The sequence below is a fragment of the Triticum urartu genome, chromosome 2 (genome assembly GCF_003073215.2).
Source record: "Triticum urartu cultivar G1812 chromosome 2, Tu2.1, whole genome shotgun sequence".
NCBI lineage: Eukaryota > Viridiplantae > Streptophyta > Magnoliopsida > Poales > Poaceae > Triticum > Triticum urartu.
The window spans coordinates 16,780,069-16,804,825 of record NC_053023.1 but is presented as its reverse complement, the minus strand read 5'-3'; the positions used below and the strand labels follow the sequence as shown (position 1 = coordinate 16,804,825).

General features: G+C 41.7%; 1 protein-coding gene across 4 annotated transcripts; it reads right to left on the bottom strand.

Moving 5' to 3' along the window:
* Nucleotides 1-540: 540 nt before the first annotated feature.
* LOC125535184 (sodium/hydrogen exchanger 8-like) lies at nucleotides 541-24,057 on the bottom strand. 4 transcript variants are annotated; one of them, XM_048698226.1, is made up of 23 exons: nucleotides 23,678-24,056; nucleotides 23,558-23,608; nucleotides 23,382-23,473; nucleotides 22,483-22,560; nucleotides 22,250-22,407; nucleotides 21,866-21,967; nucleotides 21,670-21,787; nucleotides 18,956-19,008; nucleotides 18,811-18,876; nucleotides 18,015-18,059; nucleotides 17,796-17,851; nucleotides 16,585-16,769; nucleotides 16,403-16,453; nucleotides 16,215-16,322; nucleotides 7,565-7,796; nucleotides 5,573-5,875; nucleotides 4,990-5,087; nucleotides 4,086-4,217; nucleotides 3,750-3,968; nucleotides 3,419-3,625; nucleotides 1,469-1,727; nucleotides 1,173-1,348; nucleotides 550-1,075 (listed from the first exon to the last, which is right to left on the bottom strand). In XM_048698226.1, the coding sequence occupies exons 1-23, from the start codon at nucleotides 23,826-23,828 to the stop codon at nucleotides 722-724; spliced, it is 3,294 nt and encodes a 1,097-aa protein (XP_048554183.1). In that variant the 5' UTR covers nucleotides 23,829-24,056; the 3' UTR covers nucleotides 550-721. The 4 variants fall into 4 exon arrangements, with proteins under 4 accessions (XP_048554185.1, XP_048554186.1, XP_048554184.1 ...); XM_048698227.1 differs by lacking the exon at nucleotides 21,866-21,967 and having other exon boundaries at nucleotides 549-1,075; nucleotides 23,678-24,057; XM_048698228.1 differs by lacking the exons at nucleotides 22,250-22,407; nucleotides 23,558-23,608; nucleotides 23,678-24,056 and having other exon boundaries at nucleotides 541-1,075; nucleotides 23,382-23,439.
* Nucleotides 24,058-24,757: the final 700 nt, after the last annotated feature.

Genomic DNA, 24,757 nt, shown 5'->3' with positions numbered 1-24,757 from the left:
CGCCCACGGATCTGCTGCCAGGCGGGGGAGGTGGATCCGTGCGTTGCCACACCAGATTCCGCCCCTGGCTCGACGGTGCCTGCGTCCGACCTCCTCCGAAACTGCCGTGGCCTGCGCCCTCTTGTCGTCCCCCGAACCTGCCTGCTCCATGATCCGCCATCGGAGGAGTCAGTGCGCGCGACGTCTCCCCGACGACCTGAGCAAACGAGCGCTCATCGCCGCCAACCTTCCCCGGCCACCACTAGAAGGAATCAGATGAGGGAGGAGGGGGGGCCTTGGATCTGGTCCAGAAATGGCCGAAGAGCCTCTCAAGGTGTGTATCGGCAGTCCCCGCACTGGAATGGGATGTGGTAGGTGCGAGATCCCCTCCCGAAACCCTAAAATGCCCCCGCTCGGTCGCTGCAATGGGGTCCTCATGGCGGTGAGCCATCCGTGGCCCCAAGCCCCGCATCCCCGCAGTAGCGCCAGGTGGAACGCATCCATAAATATTTATCAAGTGTTTGAGGTTCTTGCAAATTTTCATCCAAAAATACATCCGAGGAGCTCTCACAAAAAAAATCGCTGCTCAAAGTTTTGTGCACGTTATTATCGTAGTTTCTACATGTGTACTAATAAACATACAACATGGGGCCATTTGTTTTCGGGGAACAGCATGGTGCCATTGGTCACAACAATTATTATGCAGAAAGAAGAAAATACTGGTACGTGCATCCTGCATCCATCAGTCGCTCCATGGCGGCAGACTGGAGGTCAGATGGAAGGAGAGCATGCTGGGAGAGTCCACTCTAACGATGACTTCTTCCCCCACAGATTCATCGCTCGAGTTGTCATCTTCCGCCACTACCACCCTGCGTTGTCGGGCTGCTGCTAGGGGCGGAAAGGGCGCAAGTGCCGGAGAAAGAGCAGATGTTGTGTTCATCGTCGCATTGGAACCTTCTGATCTCACAGAAAGCAGAGGCAGCTGCGTGCTGGATGCCATCCTTGAAGGTGCCTTGGGATAGGATGCGATGTTCTTGTGGTTCGCTTCCGCGTGATGGAGGCTTGGTCGTCGCTGAGCACCGTGCATGTCATCCATCTGTGAATGAGATGGTCCACTTTTTCAGTTGCGTTGATCACACGCAGAGATCATAACTGGCTATGAGCAAACCGACAAGATAGAAGAAAAAACTGACATGCTCTTTGCTCTGTGTTGGTGGTGGTCCCTGGGTCGGAGACAGGGACAGTAACGATGCACTTGTTTGCAGATCGGCCTCTATATCTGGCCTGCCTATTTCAAATAATATGGCCGTTGCTCTAGCTTCCACCTGATAACTGGGTGCGGTATAGCAGTAGTCTATATGGTTCATGGCTGTAAACAAATGAGCACCCGAGTCATCGAGTACATGTAAAATAAAATAAAATAAAATAAATAGCGGGTTTTGCTTCGGAAACAAACAAAAACTGCTCGATCGGCAAAAATATTGAAAACCTGAAGATTGTAGGCCAAATAAGTTTAAATCAGTGTTTGATGGCAGTAGCACAGCTGGAGGTGTGATCAGATGTTGGTTCCTTGTCTTGAGAAATCCTTCCAGTAAGATGCCTATGTAATTCTTCCCAAGTTCAATGTCTTCCCCGTTAGTGTAGATATTCATACTAGATCTTTCAGAAAGGAGAACCCTCATCTCATGCACTGCCATTTTCTCAAATATCCGAGGGAGAAAAATCCTCGCAATAACTAGAGTGCTTTCCTATAATTCCACGTATGAATGATTAATTTGAGGGTTATTAGATATAAATTATGTGAAAAAAGGTAACATTGATAAGCAAGACCTAGTTTTTTTTTAGGAAAGGAGGATGACCCCCGGTCTCTGCATCTGGAAAATGCATGCGGCCATTTTATTGATTATTCTCGAGGATCTTACAAAGTAGAACAACAAAATGCCTGAATCCGCCGTCTTGGCAATATCTGTCGCTACTCCTATCCAAATGATGAAGGGTGCAAGCTGAGCCACATACCTAGACCTCTCACCTAAGCCTAACATCTAAAGCCGGAGGGCCCGACCGAACCATCTGCCGGGTCCGGGGCTCAAACCGGTCCGACGCACTCACATGTGTCGTCGCCGCCATCTTCCACTGGTTCATCTTCAGAGCAGATTGAGGTGACAACATTGGCAGGTCCTCCGTCATCGACGCCACCACAACGCCAAACGACGACCTCCACCTACGCGAGCCTTGACAAGTCCTTCGCCATTGACGCCAGCCGACGACCTCCACCTACGCGAGTCCATCTCCAAGCAATTGATGTAAATCCATGCTAGGATAGGGCCGCACCACCGTCGTCGCCCACCACCCACAAGCGTCACCCAACCCCAAGGTTCCCAAAGTGGCGCCTTCAAGAAGGGAACAGCGTCGTGAGCGCCGCCGCCGCCCAACAAAGTTAGGGCTTTCGCCCGGGAGACCTAGGGGAAGGTGAAGTGAGGAGATCAGTCCATACCGACGCCTCCAAGGATGGAAACGGAGCCCTCAGGTGTCGCCGTCGGCGCGGCCGGTCATGGCCGACTAGGGATTTCGCTCGAACTAGATCTCCGCCACCAGCAGCGCCTCCTGTACAGAACCGGCGACCAAGAGGAAGCGCGGCCCGACCAGGCTGGCCCACACGCCGAACAGGGGAGGAGGGGAGGCGCCAGATCGTGCGCACCGACCGCCGCAGAAGCGGCCGCCGGCCGCCAACGACCACGGGATCCCGCCGCCCGCGCGGCCGGGACACTGGATCCACTGCCCGCACGGCTGCTAGCTGGCCGGGCCTTGCCAATGAAGCCGCCGCTCCAGATCCGTGACTCCCCACTCAGAAGCAGGGCAACCGATGCCCCGCCGCCACCATCCTTGGCGCCCCGGGCTTGGCCGGCGGCTGCCTCAGGTAGCGGTGAGGAAGGGAGGAGGGGCGACTAGGGTTGGGAGGAGGCGGCAGCGAGGGAGGGAGGAGGAGGCAGCGAGGGAGGGAGGAGGAGGAGGGGCGGTTCCATAAGCAAGACCTAGTGGAGCACACTGGTAATAATATTTGATAGCAATCTGGTGAAGCCCCGTGCCCATAGTAATAAGTTGTGATGGTCGATTTGGGTGAAGAGAAGCAAAAACCCAAGCAAGTTGCAACGGGTATTGTAAGTTCGTACATGTTTTAGAGGAAAGGCATGATTGCCCTGCTTTTTTATAAAGATATTCAAAATTAGAAGAAACTCTAAGCAAACTCTCCCATTACAGGTTTACAAGATTCTCAATCAGTAACCAGCAGGATTCAAAACCCTATTGAGAACCACGAAAAAAAATCTACTTCACTCCCACTATAGAAAAAAAAAGAAAAAAAAGATTATGCAGTGCAGGAAATGTGCAAGCGTTATAAATGTTCATGAATACACGGGTAGGCAGCATGATGAGAGGGTACCTTCCACATAAAACCCTCAACAGAAGGATCAGACTGGCGCAATTGCTCCACTTTTTCAGCTTCAATGAAGAAACAATGCACCACCGATTCTGTAATAATGTCACAAATATAAGGCTTTCCTGTCAATGCCTCGTATAGACCCAAAGTGCTTCCATGTGACAAAATTGGATCCACTGAATGTCTGCTGCTTAGTCTAGGACTTGTCCACTGTAGAGAAAGGAGGCAAGGGGAGGTATATATATATATATATACAGAGTGGGAAAGTATATATACACACTTTCACTAAAATGTACTAAAGCGGTCTTGACTCTAGCTTGAGGCAGAAACATACCTTTACTATTCCAGCCGAAACAAGCCATATACCAGTTGGCCTTGAGCCTTCACTGTAAAGGATTTGTCCATGTCCTTTTATTGTTTCCTTTGCATTACTTAATAATGGACCACGAACAGCAAAAGGCAGTGCACCGACTAAAGGATGAGAGTTTAAAAGTTCGCTAACTCTTGGCATTTTCACCATCGGTGGATTCCTTTTAAGCTTCTTCAAGTCTGTCTGCCAAGTGAATTATTTACTAGGGTTAACATGCTGCATTTTGTGAACTGAAACCAGAGAGATTGATTCACTTTCACTTCGCATGCAATAAGAAATGAAAGCATATATTCCAACTACCTGCAAAGCATCATCGAGATGGACCATTTCCTCTGCCTCCAGCAACCCAGTCTTCCTGAGGTCTTGAATATACTCGCTCAACTGTGTCAATACCGCATATGTTACTTGTCGAGTCATTAATGCGCGAAGCACCTGAAAATTGTGGAAATAACTTCAGAAACTAGATAATAGTGTCCTTCCAGAAAACAAGAGAAAAGAATAAAAGAATCTAGATAGCATGATAACAGTGAATTATCAGGAACACCGAGGGTATTCTTTTTAATCAATATGGCATTCCTTAGTTTATTCATGTCATGGAGTTTTTCTCATTATTACAGACCTATTTTTTAAATACAAAATGACGTATTATAAAGCTTTATAAACCTAGGGCCAATGTAGAACATCAATTCGGGAAGAATTTTACATCAATTTTGCAAAAGAAGGGACAATTCCTCAAAAATGATTGCCAAATCCCTCCATTCCGAACTCTATATCTAACCATTTATAGCCACCCAACCTTTCAATGTCATGCAAGAATCTGTGTACATGTGTGTCTAAAATCCGAACTACTCCCAAACTTTTGCTCTCAAACACACACCTAAGTGCGCATTATTTTGTATTAGAAGAAACACCCAACAGTGTGAAGGTCTTGCAGCCAAACAAATAACAAAAGGCAACAACAGGGAAAACAAAAATATAAAATACTACAAAGACCAAGAAAAGAAACCCGAAAATTGTACAGCCCCACAAATCAGGGAGCTGCCCAAGGCGAACTGGTCCCATTTTAGTTCAGACAGTGTGCTTTCATCATCAAGTTTTGCAGGAGATTGCTAGTTGAACGAATTTATCAAGATTTGGAGAGGCTAATGATTAATGAGCCCATAATAATTTGAGTGAAATGATAGAAGAACATTGTAACCACAACCTGAGGGAATGCAACACGAAGATCTTCTAGAAACTTTTTTGCTTCCTCCCCTGCAACAGTACTTTCATCGATCACAATTCTTGCAATTTCACTTTCACCTGAAGAAGAAGAAGAATATAAAAATATTAAAATGGTGAAGTGGATTAGGATCTTTATCGACAGTATCCACCAAACCGTGTGAAAATGGGACTTCAGACAGCATTTTCATGGTAGTTACAAAATAATGTCGTTCAGGATTCGACCTTGATAAGCTCAAAACATTTTGAAGTTGCTATACCAGGTAATTTTGCGATGAAAGATATATCACACTATCTCAACACCTCACATGTCTGAGCACTAAATGCCGTAACTGACTGATTCTACAGGAAAGCAATCCCTCCACTCTCTCTTCCCACTTATATGAACTACAACAGCTGACACCTACGCCAAGAATATGTCCGCACACTCTCACACATAACATTCCTCATATAGGCACCAACTACTGAGATAGAATTTTGTCTGTACATTTTTCAGGACTTTATAGGCCAAACAAATAGTATAAAACTAGCACAGGACAACATTTAAAGAGTGTCAAGGATATTACCGAGAAAATCATGTAGTTGTCTCCTTGCAGTTTTATGAGCATGGAGAAATGCCGCACATGTGTAACATCCTAGCTCCAATCTTTCTATTGTGAAGTATGTGATAAGCCTTTGTGGCAACCTGCTCATTTGAAGGAAGCTATAGTAATTTGAGAATTGTACATTGGACCGCAACACCGTCCAATCGCATAATGGTTGACTAGAAACAAGATCCTTAGCTTCGTCAACAGATCTCATTAAAATAGTTGTTGTAGATTGAGTTATTCGTCCCTCTTCAAGCATTCCCCAGTAGGCGGCTTGCACACCTGACAGAAATATTTGCTGTAATCTTTTTAAACTAATCATGTTTACTCCCTCCATTCTCTATAATTGTACATGGCCTCAAAATTATCTGTTTCAAAATCTTTTATGAGTGTGGTTTTGTGATCTTTTATACACTGAGTAAATAACCGTGTAGTTATAGCAATATTTTCACTGGCGACCCTACTTAAATGCAGTGGAAGTCGTTGAACAGTTGTGAGTGCATAGACTTCTCATGAACTTTAAGATTTAGTGCCTCATTGGTGGACCATAGATAGATACAATGAAACAGATGTAGTAGTATGAAATTGCATATACTCGTACCTATTTCAAGATAAGTAAAATCAATGACGAAATATTAAGTAATAACTCAAGAACAAAAAAAAAGGCAAACAGAAGGATACAGAATGTTAATAAGATACGCAAAACTCATATATACCAAAAGTCCCTAACATAGCTAATGAAATATGTTCCACATAAAAAAGAGTGATGTGTTGGCCCGAATAAAATCCAAATTCCAATTCATGCAGAGAATATGTACCAAAAGTATGACCAAGCCAGAACTAAACGAGAGCCTACAGTTTAGTTACAATCATGTACAGTAACATTGTGTGTGTGTGTGTGTGCGTGTGTGTGTGTGTGGCAAAACGTATGGTAAAATTGTGGGTGCTTGCTACCGCAAGATATTCGATAGGATATTGATGGCAAAAATTGATACATAACATTTTATATATGTAATAAGATATACTGTAGGTCTTTAAAATTTGCCATCTAGCTCCTTGGAACTCCTGAATTGCACATCTAACCTACTAAAAAAGTTAGTGGTTTACCACAGGTCCAAAGCACCTCACACTGGTGTAGAAACCCTTATAGAGGAACTATACATTAGTAGCGCACCTCAGAAGTGCCACGCCATTGGTATCTGCACAAAATACGAGTGGCATGTTCGGATGTGCACATGCCGCTAATTAAGCATCACTGTCACGAGCCGACAAAATTGCACGCCACTAGTAAGTGGTACCCAGCAGTCCGTCCTGGCATAAGTTAATAGTGGTACTTGGAGCACACCACTGCTACGAGGAATACTCGTGGCGTAACAGGAACGCCACTAGTAACTGGTGTCGGGCCAGCTTCTGAACCCCAATTCCTGGTTGTGGGGCCTTTTGTCGGCACGTCACCAGTAAGCCTTATACTAGTGGCGTGTCACTTTGCGGCACACGCCACTAGTAACATATGCATGGGTCCAGCTGTACTCTCCTTTGATGGCACACCACTAGTTAGTATGTTGCTTATTAGTTGTGTGCTCACTATGAGGCAAGCCATTAATAGCTCTACTTAAATAATCGAAGTGGGCTCAGCGAACACATGTGAGCCCTCTCCTTTCCTCCTCCTCTCCTTCACTTTCTTGCTCCTCACCTTGTTCTTTGCTCCAACTCTCCCTCTCACCTAGATCACCTCTTATTTCTAAATCTAAAAAATTAATTAGGACTAGGTGTAGATTTAGATGGCTACCTAACTAATTAACCCATCTAGATCTAATCTTTATCTATCCTCCACTCCCTCACATATATTAAAATTCGCTTGTTCTCTCATCCATTAATAATGCATGGTTAGCTTTTAAAACAAAGGGAAGGGGAGCAATCAACCAAACATCAAATTTAATCAGCATGTTATCAGGCAACTAAATTGCATACCATTCAAAAGCCGCACTCGAGTATCCAACAAATTCATGGTATGTGTGTGATCATCTTTGTCAGGAACATCATGAGGATGTGCTCGTACATCTTCCAAGTTACTCAAACATGTGATATATCTCTTCACAGTAATCCAATCAACTGTCCCAAGTTCCTCATCATCCCTGAGATCACCAAAAGCCTCGAATGCCTTTTTTAGCATCCCATATCTTGTATACTTCAATACACCAAGCTACAGTTGTAGGAAATCAGATTAGAAAATTGGGCATGAAAAGAACATAACTATGTTATTTCATATTCATCAATGATATCAAACTAGCTTTGTTTCTGGTTCAAGGTGAGAGTCATATCAAACCTATACACCCTTGAGTAGATAATAGAAGAGTCTTAATAATAATAATAATAATAATAATAATAATAATAATAATAATAATGGAAGGCTGTGAAGAACTTTTGAAGCTACAAGGGATCAAAGGGTTCAACCAAAATACATAATATTACTTATATTTTTTCATATTTTTCATGTAAAGTTCACAAATCTAGCATAGATATTTGGAGTGATCTCCATGTCTGTAAATAACTAGAAACATTGTAAGAAACAAATAGACAGAACCAACATCTTGAGAATAGTGCATCTTTGTGCTGACATAGGTTTGATCCTAGTGGAGAGCAAATAAATCTAGTTGATACATTATGTGGGGAAAATAAACATGTGTGCCTTGTTGTCTTCTAAATAATGCCTTGTGTGTGCTAGTACTCTCAGCCATATTATTTATGTACAATGACTCGATTCATCACTATATGTGTACTGAAGCACCCCTTGATTTAGTTCTCAAAAAGTCACCAAAGCATGCAAATGTATAGTTAAGCTAAACCTTTAATCCCAAGATCTAAACATATCATAGGGGCTCAATTGCATTTAGTTCAATAGTTTAAGAGCTCTTTCATCCTCCGCTATCGGCTACTCCAGCAGCGGTGGACACCCATTTCTACCGCTGTCGAGCATTTCGGCCGCGACTTCCACCAACTTTGCCCCCTTCCCACCCTAGCACATGAGATGTTGTCTGGTACGCAGCCCCCGGCACCCCAATGTGGATGCGCATGAGTTCGAGCTCCTCCACAGTGGCTCATTGGCTTTTAGCTCCTAAGTCAAGGTTGCATGTGGGCTTTCTGACGGTCTGCCACCTATATGCATTTGGTGACCGTGGAGGTGCAAGCATCGTCGGCTTGCCTTGCTTCAGTGTGGTTTGTCCAGACACGTTGCCTCTGGTTCATGCGGCCGATGGAGACCCCTTGTAGACGAAGTGTAACCACCTTAATCAGAGTTGTTCCCGCCGATAGCAGGCCACCCTCCCCTCCATGTTCATCCGGTCAGAGCTCCCACAAGACCTAGAAGGCATGTGCTTCAACCCTTCAACCGCTTGGAGAAAGATCACTTCGTTGAAGAGTGCACTAGGGGGACGAAGTGTCTTTGTTGTGGCGGTCCTAGGCACACGACCTACGAGTGCAACCGCCCCCACACCCCTTTGAGGGGGACAACGTGTCTGCTGCATCATGCCCGTAGCCCAGATCGCATGTCCCTTGGGGTGTCAGCCTTTGTGTCTCCAGTGAGAAAGTGCTCGGCCATCGTTGCTCCTACGCGCCATGAGGAGCCAGCTTGCCAGTTGGCGTGGACGGTTTTGGTGCCCCCTTGACCGCTGTCCCACCACGCCACGTGATCCCTCTCAGGACTATGGTTCAGGAGGCTACTCAACATTGTCTAGTAATCTCCGCGCATGTCCCTCCACCGTCCAAGTCATCAGTTCTCGTTCCCATGCAGGCAGTGCCATAGCCTTCCTCGGGTGATCCTTCCCTCTTGCCCTAGGAGGACACATGTATCGTCCATCGCTCGGCGACACGAGATGCAAAAGTGTCCTATGGTGGATCTTGATAGTTGTGGTTCCCTGTGACAGGCATTGAGTCTCCTTCAAGCAAGTCGGGGTAGTGGTGCTCCAATGTTGGGCGGCATTGGGAACGTGGCTTTCTCGATAGTTACTCATGGTGTCTCCAACAAAGGTGTCCTGAGGCGTGGTTCTGGATGAGTAAACTCTTGACAGAGATGGCTTCACGTTGAGATTCTCACTGCCGAAAAAGGTAGGACAATGCTCTTTCGTGTGTTATTGTGGTTAGAGGGAATTCCACCGCTGGCTTGGAGTGGCGCCATGGCAGAGTCCATCCTTGGCTCATCATGCACCATGGAGTGACTTCGTACATATCGATATGACCAGCCGAGAGGACTTGGTGTGTACATCTTCATGTGTATCTTGGATCATTGACCCAAGCCTAATTACTCGCGAGAAGCTCCTCTAGCCTTTGTTGCCGTTGCTCTCTACCTCTGACTAGGGGGCGTGGATGCGGCTTTGGTGCTGACAACTGTGGGGCCTATAGGATGAACTTTGAGTCGGCAAATCCAATCTCCATATTGTCTTTTGGTGGGCCCTCCCAGGAGTTGATAACTTCAAAAGTGGGGTCTCCAACCGTGGGATCGGTTGTGATGGTTGCCTCTCTGTGAGCCATGTTTAAACTAGCCGATGGGGTCCTCGAGAAGAACGCGTACACCCACCCCTTCCAGGTCATCGCCCGTTTCTAGGGTGGCGGCATTTCACCAAGACCTCGATCCAATCTTAAGGAGGCCTATTGTGTGGTAACTAGTAGCTCGTGGACTTGCTACCTAGGAACAACACGAGGATCGTCGATCAGCAAAGAACATCGCATGCTAATCTATTGCCTAAACCTAGTGCACCAAGGTGAGACCATCGGAGACAAAGTGTTGTAGGATTATATCTCCCTCTTCTCCTAGACATTGAGTCCTTGCACTTCACCACAATCGTAGCATTCTATGGCTAGGAGCTGATTGTCCTCCTGCTCTTGGGGCTATCACCTGTGGTTGCAGCAGTGACATTGATACTCAGCGTTGCTGGATTTGGTGCTAGACATTTCGATGACTTCTACACCGACCAAGCTGCTAGCGTGGAATGTGTGGGTCCTCAATTCTCTGTCTCGGCGCATGGCTATCTTTCAAGTCATATAATCTTCCAATGCTACTATTATATGCTTCCAGGAAACCAAATTGAAGGTTATTTTTAACTAAGTTGTGCGACACTCCTCATCGTGTGGTACGCGTAGTCATATCCTCTTGTCCTTGGGGTTTTCCTTAAGTCACATTCACCTGGTCGAGGGTGTTGATTGGTGGCTCACGGGAGCATACAGTCTCCAGGACGATGACGGGATAATCTCTTTCTCTAGGAGATTAAAGGTGCCTTTGATTTTGATTTCAAACTGTAAAATATTTTTGGGACTTTAACACCTCACAGCAAAACGGGCCGTGTGTTGCAACGGGAGAAAAAAATCATAATCTCCAACGGCCATGACCACATTTTGTTGCATCACCCAGATATACTATCACTCTCTTTTTTGTGAAATTGCGAACAATTTTTGAAAATCATGAACATTTTTTAAACTGGTGAACATATCTGAAATCGTGAACATTTTTCAAATCCGTGACTTTTTTTTACAGATTTTCAAACATTTTCTAAAATCATGAACACTTTTTGAATTCATGAAAATTTTGTACTTTTTGCAAACATTTTTTAAGAAATTGTGAACATTTTTTAAAACATTTTCCTTGAATAGGCGAGCATTTCCAGAATTGATGAACATTTTTTGGAAATTGGTGGAATAATGTTTGAAATTCATGAACATTTTATTATTTAACGAACATTTTATGAAATGTGATCATTTTTTGAATCAGCGAACATTTTACGAATCAATAAACTATTTTGTAAGTCACGAAAAGTTTTTGAATTTTTAGGATATTTTTCAATTCATGAACATTTTATGAATTGGTGAAATTTTGTTCAATTTCATTAACAGTTTTTAATACACAAATTTTTTTAAACATCATGAATTATTAAAAAATATTTCAAAATTCTCATTTTTCTTAATTTTGTGAACTTTTTTGAAGTCCCAAATTACTTAATGTTGAAAACATCGAAGACGGAAAACAAAAACAAAAAACAAAAAAATTACAAAACAGGTCGCCCGGACATGGGCCCGCCCAAAGAGGCGCTATGTGTCTTGTCCCAGCGCACAGTGCACAGTATAGAAGGTTCTTACTGGATGGGCCGGCCCAGGCGGGGATACCCCTGTGTGAAACGTTTTTTATCACTTGTGGCATCAGTGTGTAATATTTTGCAACTTTGGAGGCAATTTCGTTGACATACAGCTAGAAGTAATAGCCCCTTTATTATGAGGTGTAGATTGTCAACCCATACCCATTAGACAAAATGGAATCAATCAGTTGGTGAAGGATGGTCAGGTTTCGCTAGGCCCTAAATGCGGTGGAGCTCAAGGAAGTGTATCTCAATGGGTGTGATGTACTTGGTCTAACTTGCATGATCACATGACTAGAAAACTCGATAGAGTGTTCTCCACATTGGAGTGGGAAGAGCTGCACCCACTCCTCCTCGAGCTCCACACAATCATGCAACTAGGCAAGTGTTTTAGGTTTGAGTGCTTTTGGCCCAAGGCTGAAGGTTTCCAACAAACGGTGGTTGTTGCTTGGCACTTAATGCCCTTGACTGGTAACCCCTACCTCATGTTGTGTGCCAAGCACGGGACCACGACTAAGTGCCTGACTACCTGAAGTGATCGTTGAACCTGTAATATCAAGCTATCGATCATCATAACCCTTTGAGTCATCCACAACTTAGACGTGGCTGTGGAAGCGAGGACTCTCTCGCATGAGGAGTTTGGTCTACGCAAAATCCTAATTGGGACTGGCCTTTCTTGTGTCCATTGCTAGGCCAGTGGGAGCTTAGACCGAGGAACCTCGTCCATGTCCCAATCAAAATATTCTCTAGAGCCATGGTGAATGGATTGACGACAGTCTTCCCAAGCTTGTTGGCATGCATTGGAGTGCCAGCATACATGGTCGTTGCTAGCGTTTCTTTTATTCCCCATCAAAAATTCAACTAACCAAACCTGTTACCGGAAATTCTAGTGACCAAGTGATAATTTGATATCGTTTGAAATAATTTGAACTTAAACTACTAGATAATGCCAAATAAGGTTTGTGTGCATATTCTATTGTAACACTGCTCTTGGCCTACCATTAGGGTGCGCAAATTATTATCTAAAGTTGCGAGATCAAGTCCCCATTTGCAAACTATATTTTTTAGAGGTACTCAAGCTTAGCAAAAAAAAGGTTTAGTTCAAGGCACAGAAATAAAGACTCGAATCCGAGTTGCTAGAACGAGGCGTGTTGACTAGCGCGGGAAATACTTCTTGTATACAATGGGTTAAATTTAGTATATTTTGCTTGTCAAATTTTTTGAATTTGAAAACCATTTATAAAGCTCAAGAAAAAGTGCAAAAAACTGGGAAACCGGTTTTTTCAGCTCCTCCAAAAAAGAACCCATTATCGAGAAAAAAGATATGGTCGTTGCTTACATGAAACTTTATGCTCGAGCAGTTCATTCCTGGATGATTGCAGGCACTCAATTGGCCATCAAGGGTTCAGTAGCATAGGCGATGGCCCAGGGTGATGTGGAACATGTCGAGTCTCTCAACTGGTTCCAGTCATTTTGGATTACCAAGTTAATTAGACCATCCGTTGAGTTTTGTCAGGCATGGAACTCTGGAAGACACTATTCATTGGCCTTAGTACCAGGATGGATCCTATTCTTCCCGCTCTTGGTATGCGGTTCTGTTTGCGGGCAATTTGGATGCCACGATATGTGTCATCGATCTTCTGAGATTCATGAGCGCCGCTAAACTTAGACGTTGGACGTTAGACAAGCTGGCATATCGTGGACTGCTAGACCAACCGACTGCCCATTTTGCCATCAGCATGATGTATGAAACACTGGCTAGTTGTCGTGCAGTGCAAGAACTTGATATAGTGCCCTCCTTAGAGCAACCAGCCTGCCAGACAAGGCCCCTTCATCCAAGGACAGCCCCGTCGAGCGGGGTCGTGCTGTCTAAGAGCCTGATTTTTAAATCTAAGTAAGTCGATTTTCTCATCATTGATTCTTTTGTCAAGATTCATGCTATCTTATTTCCCTTTATTCTGTTTCATGCCTTTTTGGGTCTATATTTTCGACTTGCCCCCGTTTGGGGTTAGTCGATTTTCTTATTGGGCTTGAAGCCCCTTACATGTTTCCTCTTTGTCTTCAAATTTTTAATTTGTTTTTATACAGTTTTTTCTTTTTTTAGGTTTTCCATTTTATCGGTGTTTTTGGGATGTTGGGTGAGTCTTAATGTATATAAACAAACACAAAATATTAGAATGAAATTTGCACTATTATATTATTATTTTTGCATAATAAAAAATGCAATTTCAATACAAAACTGTGTGCTAGTTTGTTTTAAGTTTTACTTTAGTTTTAGTTTTTCTTAAAGAATAATACCAATGCCACTAACTCATTATTTCTTGGAAACCTTCATTTTTCTGAGTTAGTTTTCATTTTGTTTTATTGTATTCCTTATTTAAGGGTAATACCAATGCCACTAATTTATTATTTCTTAGCAAACTTCTTGTTTGAGAAAATTCCATTATTATATGTTGATTCACGATATTATAAGAAAAGTAATTTGGGTGTAACTGGTGTGCAAATTTTGTCATTTTTAATTTTCTTTTTTCTTAAGGTGTAATACCAATGCCACTAATTCATTCTTTCTTGGAAACTTCATTACTTTGATTTTTGTGTCTGTGTAATTATACGTGCATACTATACAATGTGTGTGTAAATCATACTCGAGTGCGAAAATTGCACTGTTATATGCTTATTATTTGCATATTACAAAAAGTTTATTTTTTGTGCAAAGTTGTGTGCAATTTTTTTCAATGTTTTTTTAATTTCCTTTTTCTTAAAGGGCAATACCAATGTCACCGATGCATTCATTCTTAGAAAAGTTCATTATGATGATTTTGACTTGCTTTTTCATTTTCATTTTCTTGTTAACACGTAATACCAATGTTAGTAATTCATTATTCCTTAAAATTTTCATTTTCTGATTTTATTTCAGTTTCATCTTCTTTCTTCTGTAGGGTTAATACTAGAGTCACTAATGCATTCTTCTCATGAAACTTCTTATTTGCGAAAATTCCACAACTATATGATTATCCCTGCAAATTCTAAAAGCATGCAATTTATGTGTAAATTATGTGCTAACAATTTCACTATTTTTTAATTCATTTCTACTTAAAGGTCAATACCAATTATACTAATTCATTCTTCCTCAAAAGATTTCATTATTTAAATTTTACTTTACTTTTTATTTCATATTTTTTTCTTAAGGATAATACCAATGCCACAAATTAACTCCATATTATTTTCATATTCTTTTCTTTTTGGCAAAAATTCGTCCATTACTATATGATTATTTTGGCATATTATAAAAACCATAATTTATGTTTAAATTTTTTTATTTTTTTATGTTTCTTAATTTTCTTTCTTCTTAAAGGGTAATACCAATGCCACTAATTCATTCCTTTTTAGATTTTTTTTGCACAAAGTCCACAATTATATGCTTCTTATCGTGTATTATGAAAAAGCTCAATTTATGTGTAAATTGTGTCAATATTTGTCATTTTTTATTTTCTTTCTTCTTGAATAAAAATACCAATGCCACTAATTCATTCTCTCTAAGAAAACTTCTTTTTTGCGAAATGACTATTACTTGCTTATTCTTGCATATTATAAAATAATAATTTATGTGTACATTGTATGCAAAAAATTATTTTCTTTACTTTAAAGGGGAAAAATAAATGCCACTAATCCATTCCTTCTTTGCAAATTCTATTTTGAATAATTCTACCATTGTATGCACATTCTTGAATGATATAAAAAGCATGAATTATGCGTAGATTTTGTCATTCTTTTTAAATTTATTTCATTCCCTTTCTTCTTGATGGGTAGTACAATTTCTTTTTTCATTCATTCTTCTCTCTTATTTAATTTCATTTTTGTATGCAAGTCTAGTGGGACTAAAAATCCTCGAGAAAGTGGGATTTTTTATGTTCTAATATGTTACACATAGTTTCATTTTATTTTAGATTTGTATTTGTTTAATTTAGGGGTAATCTACTCCCATGATTCATTTATCTTGTTCACCTTGATTTTTCATTTGTTCAAATTTCTATCAAGTAACCCATTCCTAGAATTTTCTTCTATTGAAAGAACATTGTTGTTGTTTTTTCTGCCTTTGAGAAGTCGTAATCGGTTTAGCGCGGAGTAGACTTTTTCAGCCTAATTGGTATTTTTTAGTATTGTGGTCATCTTTCTGAGTAAATTCACGAGTTAGGTTGTGTGAGGGAAATAAACTGAATCAAAATTGTAGTCAGTTGGTTTTTGTTGTATATGGTTGTTTGTTTTGTTTGATATGAATTGAATGGCAGCTGAAAATGTGGTTGACCAAGACGAAATTTTAGTCATCTGGCCATTAGTCGGTCCCTTAAATATATATGCCATACACATGCTACATATAGTATTTTTTCCGAATTTTAAGAATGGCCTCTTTTATGGATTTATGCACAAATAAATAAATAAAATTCATGCTAGGCATAGTCTATAGAAAAAAATGACATTTGATAACTTGTAAAGCTAACCTTAGTTGTTGTCAATTTTCCAAGACCAAGTAGGTGCAACAAAAATTGTGTGGTAGAACCATTTATAGTCAATGTCAGAAACATAATGCCACCAGTCAAGAACACAAACTGCAAAACATTTATAATATCAACGAAGCTCGAATGAATATTTCATATGTAGTTTCTAGGAAAAAGGAAAGGACATATACCATTGTTCCAACTTCTGGTTTAAGATAAGGTTGAACTGCATCACTAGCATGCTAGTAAAAGTATTCCAATAAATATATTTGAAAATTATACAACATGTTAGTTTAAGAAAAGATGTAGACAAACATAATGGTAAAACAGATGAGTGACGATAGATGGCATTGGCGCAAGAAAATTAACTTACTTTAACAGATAGAGAGAGTGATAGAGCAACTGCCCCTCGCAGCCCTGACCAAACAAGAACTATTGCTTCTTTGACGTCCATGCCATACCCAAAGTGACGCAACAATGGATACAAGACAATGACAACCAATGCACGCGATATTTGCACATACACATAGAGGAGAAGAAGGAACCCCCATGGAGTACCTAAAATAGCAAGAGATAAGAGCCTTATATGGACAACACAAAGATGGGTTAGAACCAAGCTTGTAATTCCATGTGGAAATAAATTGTGTCAGACAGTCAGTTGTGTGCACTTGTCAGAGGATTTTGTCCAATGACTTTTGACTACTCGTGGCCATAATGAATATGAAGATTACACATTGCACCATCATAAGCATGATGATAGTGGCACATGATGAATGGATAAAAAACAAATGATCTATAACCCATTCGTGGAAAATTTAGTAAACTTTAAAAAAACAATTGGTAATGGTCAGAAGTAATCCGTAGATAAGTAGCCCACGTTGGATGAAAACATGTTAACACAACCCGATCTAAGAACAAATGTGAATTGATCTTCGTAAGCTCATGAAACATAGTAGTGATTGATCTTTGATAACTCTTGAACAAGTCTCTACAACAAAATCCAAATTTCACAGAAGCGGATGGATATGTCTCAAATAGTAAGAAGATAAATTTATGAAGTTAAATTATCGAGGCCTTTGATACTAGTAAGTCTAGTATTAGATAACTACCATCACATTACCAAAATTGAATCCCCGCAAATACCCCAAAAATAAAGAAATGCACAAATTGTAAATGGTAGACGCATAACCTGATGGACTTACGCAACTACTTTCACTATTCAAAATAATCTTTAAACTCTGAGTCTCTGACATGTCGGTGTTGTAAGGTCAAAAGTCTAGTTTTATTCAAGTAAGAAAGGTCTACTATATGGGGGGGGGGGGTTCAACAGAGTCGATACATTCCACCCAGCTTGTTTTGTCCCATGGTGCAGAAGCTCAAAAAACAGCACATGTCTTAAAAGCCCAAGTTCCAAACATATGTGGCATGTATTTATTTATTTGCAATACCATGATGAATGGTAAAATGATTTCACACATGATAGCAGAAAACAAACAAAAATCTTGTGGAAGTCTAGTGGAAGTGCTTACATAGTGCCTTTTGATTAACAATGAAAAGTATATACAGATACATGAATATCCATACCATGCCTCTCAAAATGGATATTATCTTGTAGTACACCATCTGCAATAATAACCCCACTGGTGGGAATTCAGATGTATTAAACATTATGGAAGTATCCATATTAAAAACAATATCGTACCAAACAAAAGCAAGCATGGTTTAGTTTAGCCAGGCAAAAACTAAAATATCAGAAAGTATTATTTTTATATATGTACAAAAGTTCAAAAAAGTTGTTGATACCTCAGTATGAAAATGAGTGTGTTCGCAATGTAAGCAACAATCTCCCTGAATACAAGTACAAAATAGTAATCAGACATGAAGTTCACACGTCTCATAAAACATAGAAAGAAAATCTAGCATGAATTGGGAAATCTTGTGTGTCTCCAACAGGGAGAGCACACATTTTTATTACCACATGTTTGCACTTTAGCCCTCATAGAAGTTACCATTACAAAGACACTCCAAGAGAATAAATAAGTCCAATATATGATGTCTTAAATTTGAATTCATAATAATGCATAATTTACTATGAACTAAAGGATCCCAATGTACATTCTATAAACAAATTTTGTCTGAAAAGAAAGAGACAACAATGCAATACCAACACTTTGCCATAAACAATAAAATTTGTTGTTGATGCTTCCGGGTGTCGTTTAAAATAATCATGCAATTTAATTTGGTATTATGGACTCGGCAATAAGTTATGAATGCCATTTCAGGCCATTGATGATTAAATTACATGGTTATTGAAAACTATTTATACAAATCTAAAGTTTAGACAAATTAATAACAAGCTTCTACTAGTCAAATCTCATTTACTATATTTATGAGAGCAAATGGTATAAATATAAATCTACTAAATCTCAGGCTATGCTCATTGAAATAGAGGATGAACGGCCTCATGGTATTGATTTGATACATGATCAACAATGAACAAATTAATATATTTGCCTAGGAGTATTAATGATGATGATAATATGTTGAGAACTTTGATCTTTGCTGACAATAGAGAGTGGCGTATATTGCTTGAACATACCAGAAATGATGTAATATTTGTTGGCCATCACCCTTAAAACAAGCTTTTGCAAAACCAGCATAAAACCTATCAACCTCACAAATTCAGTATTTGAGGGGAGATTGTAGAATATTCTAATCAGAATGTAAAGACAAGTATTACTAACATCCCCAAGGTCATGACAGCCAAGACACCAGAGACCTCCAATGCATCTTGCGCCTGATACCAACAAATATTAGCAACAGAAAATAGCTCACAAAAAACTAGAGGCCTGATCAGTGATAACATCTTAAGGAATCTCCAAAAAGCCAACCCTCAAATCGCCCGCATATGTCTGGACTAAGCTGTCCGGGCACACTTTTCCATCCAACATGGACCGTACACATTCGCAAATGGGTCCAAGTGTTCGTTTTCACACAAACTGGAAAGGAACTAGGGTGCTTTGCAGGCGTCCGGGCCTCCGCCACGTAGGAATCCGACACCCCTGGGCCACCCAAAACCACACCCTGAGCACGTGTCTTTGTCCCTTCCCCCTTGCTCTCCTTTGCTATGAATTCGCTTCCTTCCTAGCCGAAGCCGTCGCTGTACCACCTCGGCCGCCTGCCATACCCTTGTCGGACCTTCGCCACGCCACCTGTCGCCGCGCCGCTTTGCCTAGGCCACTACTTTACCTCTTATAAGTTCAGCGCGCAGGTCATCCATGCGGGTCACGATGCTCGGTAAGTGTTTGGCAAAATCCCCATGCTATTTTTGTGACGTTTTTTCTCCCTTATTATAGAAGCAACAGATTCAGACATGGAATACTTGTATGAGAACTACGCTAAGCCTTCCAACGACTCAACTAATAAGCATGACTATGTGGATGAAACAACGATGATGCAGGTGGTCCTTTTAGACGCGGAGCATGCGGAAGAGCATGCTCTCAATTTTAAAGGTCATCGAGTGCTGAATCAAAATAGGGCACGGGGGAATTTGATGCGGATGGGTGACTACTTTGCCTGTGATGCCCTATTCACATACAATTTTTGCCAGTGCTTTCGAATGCGGAAAAATGTGTTTGATTGCCTCTACAATGGCGTCTGGCCTACGATGACTACTTCATCCTGAGGAAGGGTGTCGTAGGAAGAATTGAATTATTTGGTTACCAGAAGTGCACGTCTACATTTCAAACGCATGCATATGTCACAGCCATAGATTTTTGGGTCGAGTACCTCTGTATGTCCAACAGCACATACAGAGACACCATGGTCAGATTTTCTACTACGATGGTCGAGGTGTTTGGACCTCACTACTTGAGAGAATCAACTTTCGCAGACAACGAAAGGCTCATGGCACTCTCGAAAGCAAGATGATGGCCAGTATCCATATATCTCTTGATTGCATGCACTGGAGATGGATGAACTGCCCATATGCTCTACAAGGGCAATATAAAGGCCAAGTTAAGAAGCCCACCATCATTTTTGAAATTGCATGACAGGGCCGCTGCACTTGACACGCTTTCTTTGGCATACCCAGGTCTCACAATGACATCAATGTATTGCAACGGTCTCCATTGTTTGCTAAGTTAACTGAAGGACAAGCTCTTCCGTGCAACAACACTGTCAATGGGCATGACTACAACAAGGGCTACCGTCCGGTTAATGGCTATCCTCCATGGGCGACCTTCATTGAGACCATATCTGATCCATTTGGTCAGAAAAGATCTCACTTTGCCCAAAGACAAGAAGGAGCTAGAAAAGATGTGGAGAGGGCATTTGGAGTGCTCCAAAATGTTTTGTAGTTGTTTAAGGACCTGCAAATATATGGGATCCGGAGACCTTGTGGGAGATGATGACATGTGTTATCATGCACAACATGGTTGCGGATGATGAGGCTGAAGATCCTGCCGGAGGTCCACTTTGAGAACAAGGGTGATCCTATCCAACTTCCACATCAAAATCCCACCACATGTGATGATTTTGTCCAAATTCATCACAAATTCGGCATCAAAAAACTCATGAGCAGCTTCAGAAAGATCTGATTGAGCATTTGTGGGCGCTTAAATGGGACAACCAGAACATATGTGCGAGTTGAATTCAAGTTTGAACTACTTTATTTCAAAACTTAGTTGGATTGTAGTATTTACATTTGAACTAGCGCCGCATTTTAATGTTTTCACTCATCGAAGACTTGATATGTTATTATTTGAGTGTTGCGGAATTAAAAGAAACAGGGCGGATGTTTGGGGGACAATGTTGGATGGCCGGCTCCCGTATCTGGGTCTGCAGACAGATATTGTGTCCGTTTTGGGGGCGCATTGGAGATGCCCCTAAATGGTCTGGAATTTGTCTTGCAGCAGACATTAGAGGGAAAAAAGTCATGCACAAGCAATGAAAGCTCCAATCAAGAATATTGATATTTATTTATCCGAGACAAACATGACAGCTCATATGGATTTAAGCATGATAACTTCAGTTTAATGGTACACAGTTAATGAGTCCAAAAGCTGGAAAGAAAGTAAACTGGATGGACTAGGTTAGAAATGACAACTGGACCATCTCTTGGTATATTAAAATCTAGAACTCTATTCCTCATCATTTTTACTGGAAAAGCCAACATTCATTTTTAGAGTTTCAGCTCCCCACCCCCACCCCCCGAACCCTATAAAAATGCATCAATTGATGCAGAGGCCCGGATTGTTGACCTCCTTTTCAAGAGAGAGAAAAATCAGTTTACAAGCAAAATTACATTCCAGATGTTGCAAAAAGGACTGCTTGACAATCATTCCATGACTGGAACTGGAATTTTTTTAAGGCAGTGAACTATTTCAAAACAGTGAGCAAATCATGTCCTGGTAGACAAATATGAGAGTTTGATATGTTTGTTATCAGATTATCTTACAGTGAAGAAGGCAATATAGCTGGCAGCGAGAGTAAGTGAAATCTCTATGATTGTATCATTGAAAATAAAGCTCTGCCATAGTACTGATGCAATTCCAAACGCAAGGCCCAGAGCAACACTGGTCAAAGAAAATACTGATTAGCATAGTAGCATGGCTTTGTATCATCTAGTTCAAACTTATATATTGTTCACATACGCTCCAAATGAAACTTCTGACAAGAACTTTAATATGGACCCTGCATCAAAAGTTCTTCCAAGCACCATGCGATAGAATAACTGATAGACAACAATGGCAGTCCTATGAAAATGCAAGGTCATTTAGTAATCTCACATGAAACTGTACTTGTATAATAAATACTTCAAAACTTGGTGCGAAGCATACATTCCAAAGTGCTTCTCCTAATAATGTCTAGACACATCTAACATAACACAAAAACTTGTAATCTATATATTGAGTAACTCATTCTAATTTGGTTCACCAGAATGGAATTGCTCATAGAGGAACAGAGAGACAAACAGGAAAACAAGCATGCAGTCTAAGAATCAAAAGATGAACAATTCGTGGGCCATAGTACCATACCCATCATTCATTAAGGATTCTCCTTCAATTATTGTACTAAGCTTTTTACTCGCACCTAGGTCTTTTAGAAGTGCAACCACAGCAACGGGATCGGTTGCACTAAGAAGTCCACCAAACAGGAATGATGTTTCCCAGTTCCAACCGTATGGTAAAGTAAGCTGTGGAAAATTGACTAGCTAGTCTCAGAACAATGAAAGCAATGGCCTAAGCCTGTTATTAATCCAAGTACATACCTTTACAGCAGTGCCAAGCAAAAATGTTGAGATCACCACACCAGGAACAGCAAGTAACAACATCTGTGCCATGCATTTCTGCAAAGTAAATAGTTTAGCATACACTGAAAAAACATACATGCAACTGTAATGCTATATAAAAATTTAGAACAAATAACTGGCAGGGAAGAGATAGGTATTAACACAACCAAAACTACAAACGTTTATGATCCTGACTGCAAGAAAAGTTAGAGAAGCGAAAAGTGAGGTGTGGATTATGGTTACCAAAGATTATCTGCATCGAGGGTCGTACTAAGGGGCAGTCACCTTATGACTGTTTTTCCCATTTTGGGAAAATTCTCCTATTCCCTTTTGGTTTGGTGCCGGTATTCCACCTGGCGCGTGCTGTAGTATCACTTTGGCATGCGCAAAAGCAGCCAAAAGAAAAGCATGCATGCTTCAGAAATGTTGAAGTTATAGAATATTCAGCTTTAACTTCAAAATTTTGAACTTTTAGAAAACTAGGAATTTCAACTTTTACAAATTTCACGAGTACAAAAGGTCGACTTGGCTAGACCTGTTCACCCGTCGGGCCGAGGCAAGCTCGGGCTGAGCCAGGCCAAGCCTGACCCGAACCCAAAAGCCCGATGGGTGAGAGAAAAGACGAGTAAAAAAAAAGTGTCCATATTAGCATCGTATGCACAGCATTTTCGGGGGAGAAATGGCATGCATGAGGCCCCACCCACGTCGCGGCAGTGGCCTGTATCCAATTCGCGCTGTGACCGTGCCCGCGGTCCGCCGTCAAGGAGCAAACTCACGTATCAAAGTACGCTCAAAAAAAAAAAACTCACGTATCAAAGCACCAGCTAGCTAGCTTATGAGTTATGACACCAACTGGATGGATAGCCTTGTTAAGATACCTTAATTTGGTGCACTTCCATGGAGAAGGAGCTCTCGAAGAGAAGGGCGGGAAGGAAAACAGCCAGAAGAAGATCAGGATTTATGGCAGCCCCTGCAGGCACGATCAGCAAGCACGATCAGCACTTGTGGTATACATCCAGTCTAGTCTAGTCCAGTCCAGGGTGGGCTTACGTACAGATACGAATGCCAGCTCCAAGCTTGCCCAGGCCATGCTTCGTTCCGTACTCTGAGCATCGGGGAGAGAAAACAAATTACAAACTGGCGTTAAGCGGAGGGTAAAGGACGAGCGGCAGACCAAGGCCTCCGAGGGAGACGCCGAGGACGAGGAGGGCGGCGGTGTAGGGGACGCGGGTGCCGCGGAGGAGGTGGCGGCAGCCGATGCCCAGCACGAGGGACACCCCAAAGAACAGCACGGCGTCGTCGGGGCTGGACCCGGGCTCCTCCATCGTCGCCTCGCCGCCGAGGAAGGAGGAACAAACCCAGGAGAGAGGAGAGCAGCACTACCACTTCCTTTCTTTTCTCTAGGGCTCTTCAACAGTTCCTGGAGAAGAACACGTACGAGCTGGCTTCATGCATATATAGATCATTTGTACGCTTTTGTTTTTTTCTCCCCTTGGAACTGAGGAATCGCACTGCTTTACGTATCGCTCACGACCGTTGCTTCGTTATGCTTAGTGAATGATGCATGTGCGCGTTGGAGACAGACCGCATACGATGCTTTGGTAACATGGACCATACGAATTGAACTCCCCCTCGGAAATGCTGTGCATATGATGCTTTGCTATCTAATGGTGGGACGATGTTGATATGGATCAGACAGATTGAACTCTCCCTTGAAAATGGTGTGCATACGATGCTTTGCTATCCAACGGTGCTGGTAGCACGCTAAAATGGACCATTCTTTCCATATCGAAGCTGCCGGCCGGGAATCGATCCACTTGGCTAGCTCTACTTTGGCCGTCAAATTTCCTCTATGTAACCACGGAAAACTATATACCGCTTAGTCACTACTGGAATCGGCGAGTTTATTGAGTGCACAACTCTTTGCTAAGTGTTTTTTGTCAGGTCATCGGCGAAGGACTTTTTAAACCTAAACCGAGTGCGCTTCAAAAATACTCAGCAAAATATGCACACTCGGCAAAGCCTGTGCTTTGTCGAGTAGAGGCCAGAAAACACTCGGCAAACGCAATGACACGTGTCCCTGCTCACCCCGGTTATCCGCGTGTGATGATGTGGCCTCGTTTGCTGACTGTTGCATGTCTACCATACGGCACTAAGCAATGTATTTTTATTTTCTTTTTAAAAATGCCGCACAATCTTGGCCGAATGCCCGCTATAAAACACTGACAAACTACCCTTTCTGCCCTTATATATC

What these genes read in the sequence shown, in the direction of transcription:
- LOC125535184 (XM_048698226.1), bottom strand. Translation starts at nt 23,828, where the DNA reads ATGGAGGAGCCCGGGTCCAGCCCCGACGACGCCGTGCTGTTCTTTGGG. An exon ending in TCAGAAGTTTCATTTGGAGC is followed by an intron (nt 21,788 to 21,865) that starts GTATGTGAACAA and finishes TTCTTTGACCAG; the next exon opens with TGTTGCTCTGGGCCTTGCGT. An exon ending in CACTCTCTCTATCTGTTAAA is followed by an intron (nt 16,454 to 16,584) that starts GTAAGTTAATTT and finishes TACTTTTACTAG; the next exon opens with CATGCTAGTGATGCAGTTCA.